The sequence below is a fragment of the Thamnophis sirtalis genome, unplaced genomic scaffold (genome assembly GCF_051295495.1).
Source record: "Thamnophis sirtalis isolate CommonGarterSnake01/CBP01778 unplaced genomic scaffold, rThaSir2_p1.2 scaffold_8, whole genome shotgun sequence".
Taxonomy (NCBI): Eukaryota; Metazoa; Chordata; class Lepidosauria; order Squamata; family Natricidae; genus Thamnophis; species Thamnophis sirtalis.
In genome coordinates, this window is record NW_028261388.1 from 34,790,503 (window position 1) to 34,804,179 (window position 13,677).

General features: G+C 36.4%; 1 protein-coding gene across 1 annotated transcript in view; it reads right to left on the reverse strand.

The window, feature by feature from the left end:
* The window catches only part of MYH15 (myosin heavy chain 15), an 85,163-nt gene that overhangs the window by 34,587 nt on the left and 36,899 nt on the right, over positions 1–13,677 (reverse strand). The window contains exons 22-28 of the mRNA XM_087721433.1: positions 13,114–13,250; positions 11,552–11,807; positions 6,949–7,191; positions 5,515–5,691; positions 4,816–4,961; positions 3,792–3,882; positions 443–832 (exon numbers count right to left, since the gene is read on the reverse strand). Of these exons, the coding sequence (XP_087577559.1) occupies positions 443–832; positions 3,792–3,882; positions 4,816–4,961; positions 5,515–5,691; positions 6,949–7,191; positions 11,552–11,807; positions 13,114–13,250 (1,440 nt within the window). The remainder of the gene's footprint in view (positions 1–442; positions 833–3,791; positions 3,883–4,815; positions 4,962–5,514; positions 5,692–6,948; positions 7,192–11,551; positions 11,808–13,113; positions 13,251–13,677) is intronic.

Sequence of the window (13,677 nt, forward strand, 5' to 3'; positions counted from 1 at the left end):
ACGCTTCACCTGCCTATCTCAAATAGGAATCTAAGAGAGTCATGTTGGCTCAGATGACACTTGGGCTAACAAGATCCATATCAGATGTTGGGGAGCCAGGGCAACCTGACAATAAGTGAGCTCCTGGAACCAATCATACATGGATAGTCCAAAAAATCCTGGAATTGATGAAATGCTACTATAATATAATAGTATTATACAATAAATCGATAATAGCAGATCTAATGAGAATGGATATATAAAACTATGAGGGAACTATGGATGGAGAGAAAATCATAGCCACACTAACTGAGAACAGCTAGTTATCCAGCTCTTCAACATAGTAAAGAAGAACCTGTTCTTACAACTTAAGATAGACCAACTATCTATCTATATCTCTATATCTACTGCCTCTATATTTCTATAGATCCCCATTCAAATTTTCATATTAAATTGCTTTTACCTTTCCCTTGACCAGCTGCTCCATGTTAGATGATAGATCATCGACCTCTAACTTCAGCTCACTTTTCTCTTTCTCCAGTTTTTGTTTGACCCTCTGCAAATTGTCAATTTGCTCCCCAAGCTCTGCCATGCTGTCCGCATGCTTCTTCCTTAGGGTAGCTGCAGTAGCTTCGTAATGCAAAGTAGCTTCTTCAAGGTCTCGTCGTAGTTTGAGAAACTCTGCCTCACGTTTCTTGTTCATTTCCAGCTGTGCTGAAGTAGCACCTCCAGCTTCCTCTAGTCGCTCACTCAGTTCTTCTAGTTCTCGGGCCAGATCTGATCGCTGCTTCTCCACTTTCGCTCGGGCAGCCCTTTCAGCTTCCAGTTCTTCCTCCAACTCCTCTATACGAGCCTATCAGACAAATTAAAAACACTTATGTATTCCACTTATATGATGTGCTACAAACTGTATATAACCTGAATGTATACTTAATTTTGAACCTTATTAAGTTCTCTCTTCACCTAGTTGAATATGAATCTGAGTTTCAGGCCTTTCAAAATTCTGTACCAACTTAGGGGGGGGGGGATTGGGTGAACAATTTCTTGAAAGGAAAGAGAAATCCTTCAACAATCTATTAAGGGCACGACTCCCTCTTAGCCATGACAGTACACTACTAATCAAAAAGCCCCAGGGGGTGACTCCTTCATAATGTACTTTCTTGGGATTTATTGATATGTGTACAGCTTAGGAAGCTGCTGATCACTGACTGCACAGTAAAATGGCAGAATACATAAAGAATAAGTTCAAGCACCATCTATGAAATTTCCTCTGAATTTATCTTCTCCTTTATCCTAATTCGTAAAGCACAAAATCAATTATCAGTGTAAAAGAGAACCAGAAAAAGCAGAATAATATTCTGCATTAGTTAGAATATTAATTTTAGAGCAAAAATTACCATAGCACAATGAAGCCTAAGTTCTTTCATCCCCAGACAGCATTATAACTGGGATGACAAGAGTTGCAGTTCAACTTATAATTGGATAGGAAAAACCATAGAGACATTAAAATGATAAATGTCTGATATGTATTCTGAATACGTGGTGAATTTACTATGATTCCACCTGTCTGGAAAGGTAGTTTTGTACCATTTCCCCATGACATCAGGCTGCAGTTGTATTTGAAATTATATGGAATACACTACTGAACTTTGCAGGGTTTATTCTAACTATGCATAGAATTACTCTAAGGGCAACTTGATATGCAAAAATCCCAGTGTATGAAAGCAAACTTTGATGAAAGTGGTAAATACATATTTTTAAATCTAGAGTGTCTTATGCCACTTTAAAATTCAAAGAAGCATGAATTATAAGGTAAAGAGAAAGTCTTTTTGTAGTTCTTATCCATGTTTTGACTCTGAACTAGAACTGTCAAAATGGCTTAGTCACATATTCTACTTCTGGGCAATGAGCAAGTTGCAGCATTATTAATGGCACTTCCCATAACCTCCCCTCCAAAGAGAAATGAAAACTAACTTTGTCAGCTGTTAAACCAAGATGATCATGGAGCCTCCATAGATCAATAGCTAAGGGGAGTATTTGTATTCCTGGAACAGCTTTGCTCCTGTACAAATTCAGTGTTGATGTCACATATCAACATAGTTCATGTTGTCTTCCTCCAAGATACAATCTTATTCTTTAACTCACCAGCCGCTATATACTTACAATCAAGGGTATTCAGAGAGAGGTTTTTGATTTTGCTGAGTTTATCTTTTCTCCCTCTCCAATTCACTTTCTCTCATATATCTTTCTTTCCAAGTGTCTCACCTACTCTTTTATGACTGCCAAACCAGCAACTAAGTCCTGCCTATTAGTTGGACCCCTGCAGTTCAGGAAGGAGATTTCAAACCTGTTTTTCTCAAGTGATCAATAGTTTGTTTTTTTGAAAGTGCAAAATAAAACTCAATGAAGTTTTCTGTGTGTTGGAGAGGATGTATATAGGTATTCATACTGTGGAGGGAATGAGTATTGTTCTCATTTTCCTCACAGGAACTGAAAAGCACTTCTTTTAAAGCAGGAGTGATGGAGAACTATTTAGATCTGTGAGGAACCCCAAAGTTGCAAATTATATAAATGGACAAGCTATAATTTCTGATTTCCTGATATTAGGGGAGGTATTTGGAGGACTTTCTTTCCAAAATGGCTACATTAAACCTATTTGGATACTTTTTACCTATAGTATTAACGTATTTCCTGCTTCAAAATTGCAGAAAGTCATACAATCAGAAGAGACTCTCTGAAAAACAAAAATCAGTAAAGTTGTTGCTCCAGTTTGCATCTCCTGTTCTAAAGGTTTGAAATGAAGAATTAGATGGGGACTCATCGGTCATAGATATCATTTATACCATATTTATCATTTTTGTTTAAACTGTGGATGAAGGGATGTATGTTGAGCATAGGAAATGATAGCTGCTTCTGATTTGTTTTTATAGTCAAACTGTAGAAATGACTGCATAAGGCCAATCAGCATTATGAAGGTGCCACCTTCTTATTTAATTACCTAGATATTTTCATGAAAGAGGAAGAGAAAGTGAATAAAATAAGGAATCCCAATCATATGAAATCCAAAACCCCTTTCAACATTAGATGGATTAAAAAGAAAAGTAGATGTACTCATGAAGTAGTAGTTGGAACCTCTAGCTGTGAGAAGACAACACATTCAGAAGCATTATCTAGACCAACAACAGGACATGAATTTATGAACAGCATAAATGTAGCAAATTATATAAATTGGACTCCCAATTTATGAAGCAGCACTAGAGAGGAGAAATGTGATCCGGCTGTTTTCTGCAGAATCCAATGGCATCCAGCAAAACATTTCATACATGGATGCCTCTAATTGCCAGAAATTCAGACTGACTGGTACTAAAGCTGTTCAGAAATTATATCAAGATACACCATTTTGATCCCAAGCTGCAGCCCTTTATTTTCCAAGGAGATCCTGAAGATGACACAATGGAAAAGATGCCCTGGAGTACCTCTGGGAAGATGAAGAGTGAATCCAATCAAATATGCATAAGAGCCTATATTAGGGATTATATTCTTATCATGTCTACAGATAGTTTGTCATTGAGGTATCTACCTGGGTTGATCTATATAGATAAGAGATTCTGGGAGTATGGCAGTGTACAATTTAAGAAATAACAGCAACAATAATAATGTTTATTATTACTGCATATCCCTAGTTACAGGTTATTTTCTCTGTGTGTAATGCACTGTGTTTTTACATAAGCTGTTCAGATTCACTGTTGATTTATAAATTGTAAACAATTACCAGCTCAGTGGAAGAAAAGTAAGAATCACTCATTATTTACCTGAAGCTCTTTTATCTTTTTCTGGAGCTGCAGCACTATGGCCTGTTCATCTTCAATCTTAGAGCTCATTTGACTGATTTCAAATTCTTTCCTGTTAATGCAATACGGTAGATGTTTAGAGGTGGTGGAATATAAGACAATGATTCACCAGAATAGTCTTATTGCTTTCTAAGCAGAAATGCAGTTTCAGGAGTAATGGCCACCATTACTGCTATTTATCAAGATTTTTTTTAAACCTAGTTGTTAATGCAAAGTTTTAAAAAAATCTTATCTTATTTCTCGATTTGCAAACTAAGCAATCCATGGATATTGTACTTTTAATAACTCTGATATCGGGTGAAGTTGGTGAGTATACTTTGTGCTGCATTTTGATCTGCTGCCAAAGCCAATTTGCTATAATAAAAGAAACTGTAGCAGATCAGGGGAGGAAAATAAAACCAGAACCCTACAACACAGAAGCTTTGTTTTGTCTTGCTGCCTCTTATTCTTGAGGTGTAAAATTTAAAAGCTCCCAAGGTAACTTTGTAGGTAGGGATATTCCCCTGACTTTTCTTTTTAAAAATCTTATTTGCTATCAATTCTCTACACTTCCTTCCCAAGCTATCCACTTCTCTTATGTGGAAGTTGTGACTTACTAGTCAAACATACCCACCAGGCACATATGACAAAACCTCAGGGGGACTGGCAAACCTTCACGTTTTGGCTGCTTTCCCTGGACCAAAAAGTGCAGGGAACCTCCAAGTACCCAGCAGTTTATATTGTAAGTCTAGGTATGTGGAATTATTTTCACATAATTGGTAGTTAGTTTCCTTGTTTATAAGTAAATATGAAGGGAACCCAAAATTGCTTATATCAAAAAGGCACGTCCCTTCTAGATGTTTTGGATTTCAACTTCCATCTGTCCCATCCAGCACGGCAAATTGTGAGGAACAAGAACTGGAAAAATTGTGATTAAAGGCATTAACTTGCCTTTCTCTATGTTACCATATCAAACTGAATTATTAAAAGTTGTAAATAACCTTACTTCTTTAACTTTTCTTCCAGTTGCAGTTTATCATTCTCTAAATCCATGACACTTTCTTGAGTCAGTTTCAAGTCTCCTTCCAGTTTTCGTTTGGCTCTTTCCAGATCCATCCTCACTTTCTTTTCTTGTTCCAGAGAGCCTTCAAGCTAAGACATAAAAAGGTATAAATGAACACTCGATAGACCAAGGCTTCAAGGGGTTATGAATTCTGACAGTTTCTTACATTTAGTTGCATAAGTTATAATAAAGTATAGAAAGTCTGTACATCATGCTAAGACATAATGTGGATTATTTGGTTTTGATTAGCATACTGTATGAATCTAGCCATTATAGTTTGTAAACCATCACTTCTGGCTGATGTGATCATTGGATCAACATGTGTGTTCATGCTTCACCTTAGGCCATTGTAGTTGAATTGAGAAGCTTAGTAATTGGTTTACTTTAATTCATTTTTCTCATGACAAAGAATGGGTCTGACATCCATGGTAATACAATCAAAGCTATTACTCATCAAACACTCAGACAATCAATTAAAAAGCCCAATTTTATTCAATTAAATGACTCCAAGAACTATTGGATGAAAGATCTCATCATTCCAAATCAATATGGCAATATACTCCATTGTACTCCATTGTATCTAAAGGCTCCAGTTGGGTAAGGTATATCTAATAAATCATCAAGAACAACAACCAAACATACATCATCAACTTGTTGCTCCAGTTTTACTTTAGCCTTGCTCAGAGTATTGACTTTATCTTCTTCTACTTGCAGGTCATCTAAGGCCTGTTGATGAGCTTCCTGTAAAGATTTCTTTTCTTTTGTAAGTTTGCTGATAGTTTCATCTAGTGCTGCCATTTCTTCTGTTAGGTTTTTAACCTGAAAAATGAAATGGAAGTAAGTATAAAAGTCCAAAACTTCTTGCAGAGTGAATGCAGTTCAAATGCATTTTGATCCTTGTTTGTGGAAAACAATATACTTCTGATTCATGCAAAAGAAAGAAAGCTGCTCCTTTTTGGAGTATGACCTCATGTAAATTGAATCACAGAATGCCATCAAATAAGAAAGGATGAAGGGTTTTCATTTGTGAAACCTATTTGTTGAAAAAAAAATCTAGAATTCCTTATCAAGAGCAAAACTCTAGTGATCCAAAACAGGTTGTGTTCAATTGAGTTTTAATTTCTCTTGGAACTCTATCAATTTTTTACAGTGAAGAACACAGTTTGATAAACCTGGGCTTAGAGTATTGGAGCAGAGATTGTTCCATATCCAGGTAATTAAATATATTGTTCAAAATAACCTGCATAGCCATTTTCAACACTCAAGATGTCATAGCATATAATGTATCTCCAGGCAACTGTGGATGTGGCCAATACCTGGAGAGGACAGTCTGTGCATGGAAAATCTTATCTACATTAGTTTAGGTTTCATAATTAAATACATGTTTTTGTGTGTGCATGTGCATTTGTGTATGGGTGCTTTCGTTTGTGTATTTGTGTGTGTAACTAATACTTAGATACTGCATTTCTTCATGTGAATCAGGAAATAAGAGAATTATAGGCGTAGATATCAGGATGACAAAATAAGAGAAGGAAATAATGTAATTTATATAGATTCTCTCATCCATATCTTTTTCCTGAAAAATTATTAGACCTTAAGTTAGCAAAATCCATAACTGAACTCTATATGTCATCAAAAACATCTATAGTATTCAATTTCACTGGACTCAGTAAAGATTTAATGTTTTTTCTGTCTACTTTTACACAATTTACAATTTTATGAAGTTATGCTATTGCATTCATTCCCCCCACTATGCCTTTCTTTTTCTAGTCTTAAATCTCCAACTGTTGTAACCTTTTCCCACTGAGAAACCGCAGCTTTCAGTTCAAACTGTGGGCATTTTAATTTTGATTCATTTTACTCTGAAATTTACTTTTTTTCAAAGGGACCAACATTAGTCTGGCATTTTCATTAAGCTATCCATCACGATCCAAATATTCCTTTCCTGATTCTTCAGCATGTCAGTGAAGTTAGGAATGATTTCACTCTAATATGTAACTTTTAACCCATTTTTAAAACCATTATACAGTTAGATCAGGTTGATTTTTGGTTTTGGTTTTTAAATATTAAAAGTACCTTATTTTCTGTAGCATGTTTTTCTTTCTCAACTTTTGCCAAAGTAATTTCAAGGTCATCGATATCTTTCTTCAGCTCAGAACATTCGTCCTCCAGCTTTCTCTTCTTGGATGTCAACTCAGAGTTCATCTCTTCTTCATCTTCTACCCGTTCAGTCAGTTCTTTAACTTTGGCTTCCATCTGGATCTTAGATTTAATCAGTAAATCACATCGTTCTTCTGCATCTGCAAGGGTATCTTGCTCCTGTCAGAATTTGCAGAGACTTGTATTAATGGCTCAAGAAAACCTATTTAGATAACCAGTCATCAACTATACATTTTTGTATTAAGTCACAAAATTGGAATCTAGACTACATGCTACGCTAAACCCATGCTAGATGCAAGGGATTATTGCAAAAACAAGATTGTTTTGAGTTCTTGGGAAAATATTAAGCAGTAGATATTGATGTCTGGATAGATGAAAAGTGTTCACACTTTGCTTTTAAATTGGCTCTTTATTAACACAGTGAAAGGACTGGACTATATGGTTTTGTGCGGTCAAAATTAAACTTGTTCAAACTGTCAGTTGTTGTGGTTTTTTTTAGTCGTAACAATCTATGTCACTGGTACATTGTTGAAGTTTTAGACATGATAGATGGACAAGCGCTCTCTTCCACTGCTTTTACCTTGAAGTTGGCATTAAGGGAAAACATTCTTTGATTTTAAAGGTATTATATGGAAGTTCTAGTAATAAAAATCAAAGTTCACTGAAAAATGGGACTAAGAGTAAGCATAAAGAATAGAAAAATACTGACAACAAGTTCAGCAACTTATACAATAAAAATATTGAAATAGTGGCTAGTTTCTGCTTTTTACGGTTACTCTGCAATAAAGAAACCAGGAGTCAGAAAATATGCTACAGGCTTGTACTTGGTAGGTTCACAATGAAGACTTCGAAAAAGATTTTCAAATGTTGTCATGTTTCTGTGCCTACAAAGATCAGAATCATGTAAGGAATAATCTCCGTATGATACTTTATGGAAGTGAAAGTTGTGCTTTGAAAAAGTAGGATAGAAAAAATATTGATGGTTTGGAATTGAAGTAGTTGTAACAGACTCCTGGGGATATTGTGGATAGCCAAGAAAACAAATGAATCATCAAATACAACAACTCGAAGTTCTCATTCAAGGCAGAAATAACCAGGCACAAAATATCATATTTGGACAGTATTTGAAGACTTAACTTTCCAGAGAAATCTGGAAAATGTGAAAATAACCAAGAAAGTGAACAGCCAGCAGCAAGTTTACAAGATTCAGTTACAGTAGCAATGTGTGCACCATTAAAAGATGCACAGAACTAGCCTGGGGTCGCATCATCGTGCAGATAATCTATACATGTAGTCAGTAAACTGGAACAAAATAATTAGACATGCAACACTTTTGTTGATATTGGACTTTTTTGTAATGTTTCTACATGTGTCAGTGCCCAGAGATGTATGTGTGAAATGGCACCGTAGAAGTAATTTTATAAATAAATAATAACTAAAGAAACTTTCAACTCTAATAGCAAGTGATGGTTCTATTTATTGTGGATTTTTTAATCTAAATTTACTACATCTGGTGATTATTAAACCCAGAACTACTATTTTTATTTCTGAATCCTATACATATACCATAAAAAGTAAGTCCACTTTCAACACTATTTATTCTTAGGTGAATACAGGTAGTCCTCACTTATGACCACAATGGAGCCTGTCCATCACAAATGTAAGTCATAAAGCAAGTTACCTACAGGTTCAACTGGATTTTACAACCCATTTTTCAGTGGTCAATAAGCAAACAGCCAGTACAATATTTCAGCTTCTGTGATATCTCAACCAAAATTACTTGTCTCATCACAAAGGATTTATGAAGTGAAAAAGTATGTGACATAAATTGCTTTTCCTGTATAAATAGAATAATCAGTCAGTTGAGATATAAGTTCAAGATAATAAACATTTAAAATATGCATTCTTTTCTTTGCCAGTGCAAAAGCACACCAACAAACTGTATATAAAATGCTACATATCCCAAATTTAACATTCCTTTTCTTTGTTGATTTGCCATGGAAACTGAGACTGAGACTGAAATACGTATAAAAACATCAGTATTTATACTCTAGCTTTTAAATTTTTACACTTCATATATTTACATGTAAAGTAATGTTAACTAATGCAGAGCAAAATGAAGGCTGTCATCCTGAGATGAACAAATTATTGAAACTAACTGCTTCTTTTTTCTCCTTTTTAGGATATTTATTTTTTAAAAATAAAGCAAGCTAAGTTTATAGTGAAAAATACTTGAAAAATATGATAAACTAAAAAAAAAACGTTTTCCCTATTTTATAGAGTAAAAGATTTACAATGTGTTTGAATATGTTTCTCCTTTGTAATTTGCATATCCTTTTTGTATAGATTTATGTCACTTCTGCAATCTTTGTTTTTGCGTTAAAGGAAAAAATGCAGAATTATTACTTGTTTACTTGTAGGAAATTGACTATTCTCTAGTATCTACTTTCTTATAGCAGCCTTTTATCAATGGAAAGAAAATTCTACTTCCTTGAGCTATAAACTTTGGGGAGCCATATTGCCCAGCAGCAAGTGAAACAAATAATAACAATAAAAGATTTGATTTGATCTCAGGCATTTTTTTTAAAAAAACACCATATTGTCCATTCCAATTTTCTCTTGCTGTAAAATGTCTGACAGTCAAACATTTAATTTTATTTTTTATAAGATGGAGCATGTATCAATCATTTTTGGCAAGCCTTCAATTCTACTTATCTATTCTTTCTTTATGATTCACAGTATATAAAATGTAGTTACCCAAAGAAGTACTCAAAGAAAAGAAGGGGACTTTTGAGTAAATTAAGATTGAAAGTATTAAAAGCTTGTGATAGACTTAAATAGATGCTATTTTAAACGGATGTTACAGGCCAGTGATGACGAACCTTTTTTGGCTTGCATGCCAAAAGCCGGGGGAGCGCAGGGGGATCGTGCGCAGGCGTGCCACACCTATAATGCTATGTGCATGACCCTAGTGCGCATGCACGCACGACCAGCGCTCCTCCAAGCTTTTAGCATGCTTTTTTCACCCTCCCCAGGCTCCAGAGGCTTTGTAGGAGTCTGCGGAGGGCGAAAACAGCCTCCCCCACTCTCACCACCCGGAGGCCCTCCAGAGGCTTCAGGAGGTTCCCTAAAGCCTCCGGAGTGCGAAAAACCAGCCCTACGAGCAAACAGAAGTTCAGGAACGGACTTCTGGTTTGCTCGTAGCGCTGGTTTTAGCCCTCTGGAGACTTTAGGGGCCTTCAGGAAGCTTCCCTGAAGCCTCCAGAGGGCAAAAAAAATGACCATACGAGCAAACAGGAAGTGACTTCCAGTTTGTCCGTAGGGCCATTTTTTGTCCTTCAGAGCCTTCAGGAGCCTTCCCTGAATACTCTGGAGAGCTAAAACCAGCCCTATGAGCAAACTGGAAGTACGTTCCTGAACTTCCAGTTTGCCTGTAGGGCTGGTTTTTCACGCTCCGGAGCCTTCAGCCTCTGGATGTTGAAAAATGCCTCAAAAGAAGGCCGAATTCTGTTGGCCAGCATGTGCATGCACACTGGCCAGCTGACAGGGCAACCCTCATGCGCCCTGACAAATGGCTCTGCATCCCACCTGTGGCACACATGCCATAGGTTCGACATCACGGTTATAGGCATTTGTTCTATTGTAATATGTATATGTATTGTGCTGCTGTAAAGGTGTTTCCCTTTTGAACATTTGGTTGTTGGGCGTTTGTGGCACATGTACCTCTGCAATAACATGTGCCTGTGGTTGTATCCTTCCTGCATTGGGATCTGGATCCTCCATAGATCCTTTTCCTTCTTCTATAAATGACATTCCCATTCCCTCTAGGAATTGGCACATAAATCAAACTACCAGAGCAATCCTCAAACCTTTTGTGCTGTTAATAGGCGAAACAGGAATAACACAAGATAAACACTGCCAGAAAGGAATCTGTCTATGTAAGGGTATATGATTCAGTTTTACAATGTAGTTATATTATATGACTAAAGTAATTATAATATTAAGAGCTTTGGCGTAAAAGTAAGAGAAGTAGTTTGAGGAATTGTGACAAGTAGAAAGTCATGATTTTAACTTTCTTGTGCAAAGTATTTTCAAGCTTGGATCCGAGACAACTGGGTGGAGAAACAAACCCCACATGGAACACTTTCTCCCTCGCTCTCTCTTTCTCCCTTCCCTTCCTCCGATTGGCTGGCGGTGAACTGTCACCTGGGCCCAAAAGCCCGGGTTGAACAGTTTTTTGCCCCTGGGTCTGGGACTAAAGAGGATGGGTCCCATTGGCCGGTGTGAACAGCTAGGGTCCTAACAACTGAGGAGAAATGGTAGAGGTGAATGGATGGGGGCAGAACCCTGGGGGCAAAAAGGGGCCAGTGAAGGGTACGAGGAGAACAGTCCTATACCCCGCTTTATGTGCCCCTGGATTTCACTGTTTGTACTTAGCAGGACCAGTTTCACAGCAAGCTTCCTTTGGTGGACCAAAGCTTGGGTTGGATTAATTAACACTGATTTTTAATCTACTTACTGCTTGCAGCTGGAGGAGCAGGTCATTCTTATCCTGTACAAGAGAAACTTGCTTTTCTTCAAGCTCCTTCCTTCTGGCTTCTGATTTTTCTAAGGCCTCCTTCAATTTCAGGAACTCTTCTTTCATATTAGCCATTTCCTTTTCAGTCTCTGCTGATTTTAGGAGGGGTTTGATCTTAAAAAATAGCTTCATCCAAGGCCAGTTTTTCACAACCATGAAAGCTCGAATGTTCCACTGGATCACAAGCAGGGCATCTCTGAAATAAGGCAGGCAGGGAGGAAGGGAGGGAGGGAGGGAGGGAGGGAGGGAGGAAGGAAGGAAGGAAGGAAGGAAGGAAGGAAGGAAGGAAGGAAGGAAGGAAGGAAGGAAGGAAGGAAGTCTTGAGTTATCTGAAATGGAGCCAACTTTAGTACTTGTTCTTGGATCTTCCCTCATGAGCTTAGGCCTTAATAATTTGTTTTCTTTTATATACTAAATATTATAGTGATGCTACATATTTTAATAATTCCTATTTCTAGATTGTATGCTTCATTTTGTGTACACCATTTCTACATTTCTTTTGCATTTTCAAAGCAATATGTACAGTTACCTGGTTTTTTTTGCACAGCATCAGAAACAGCTGTGACAGTTACCATTAGTATGTATACATATTATTTTTATTTATATTGTATAAATACCTTTTGAAATAAGAAAACAAGAATATATGAGCCTTTACTTAAATGTAACAAAAGTATCAAGTAATCTTGAAAAACTGCAGCCATTTTTCCTTCTTAGTGATCCAAATTTAGGTCTTTCTCCACTGCTGAATTATAGTGCTTGAATCCATGTAATTTTTTGTTTAGTGTGCCATTCTATATCAAATGTCTCCTGGCGGTTATTCTAGGATGATATTTGGTATGCCTATTGCAAGTCATTATCTTGCCCTTATTGCCAATGTTTCAAGTTACTGCAGTTATCTTACTTCCCTCCATAGTCAGTCATGGAAAAGCCTGACAGGTTTTATAAACCTTGAGGTTGTCCTTGGATAATATTAGACTAATGGAGGAGAGGTTATTTTAACAATGCTGTAACTAAGGATGACTTAAGGCTGTCTCACTCGTAGTCTTCAGTGGAGCACAGGAAGAAAAAAATACCCAGAACATGCCAGTGTAGAAATAGAAGTGGGGGAGGGATCTTATTCAGGTCTGAGTCAGCATAAAAAAAACCTTGTTTGCATAAGATAATAATATGGAGAAAGAAGGAAAAAACAATACATTTTTTCGGGCATTTCATGGCATTATTCACAATTGCGAAATATCAGATATTACATGAACTACTTTGAAGTTTCTTTCCACAAATGAAATTTCTACTGCCTCCTCAAGCTACTTCCTTCACATATGTAATTTAAACTACAAATTCCTAATCCACATGGTGAAAATGATGCTGGCTTGTATATTTGGAAGCTGCATTATCTGGATGGTGCCAGGTTGAAGAAAATTGCTGCATAATATAATCACTTGGAAAAAAAGAAATAACAATTTGTCCCCAGTGTACAGTGTTGTGAAGAGTATATAGCATAATACCTTCGTTCTAGCATCTTCAGGAACTCAGTATGCATCAGTTTGCCTCGGGCTCTTGCTTGAATTAGTGTTAAAATCTTGGCTAATCTCTCATCTCTCATTTCTTCCAGATGGCCTAGGAGACCAGCTTTAAAAAAAACCTGAGATACATGCCATCAGTTTGTCAAATAAATTTAATCAATGTATTGGTGACACATAGATCAGTTTCAGAGATGTAACAAAGCACAACAGTATAAGGGCATAGTAATAGTTGTATCAGCACACTGCGATAACAAGATAAAAATAGTAGAGTATGAAATCTTAATGTCAGTTTAGAAGAAGTGATATTGCATTATCCAGTGCAAAAGGTGGTTAATTTAATAGTTGAAATTACTATTGACTCTTGAAATATTAAAAATGTATCTCACTTTTCTTTAAATTAAAAGTTGTAAAAGCAAATGTGAATGATAATATAAGTCTATACTATAGAGCTTAGAATATACCTTTTTCCATTAGGCTTTTTCATTAATAAAAATTGACGTTTAGTCCTAATGCTAGGTCTATTTTTTTTAATCACTACTTAATTTT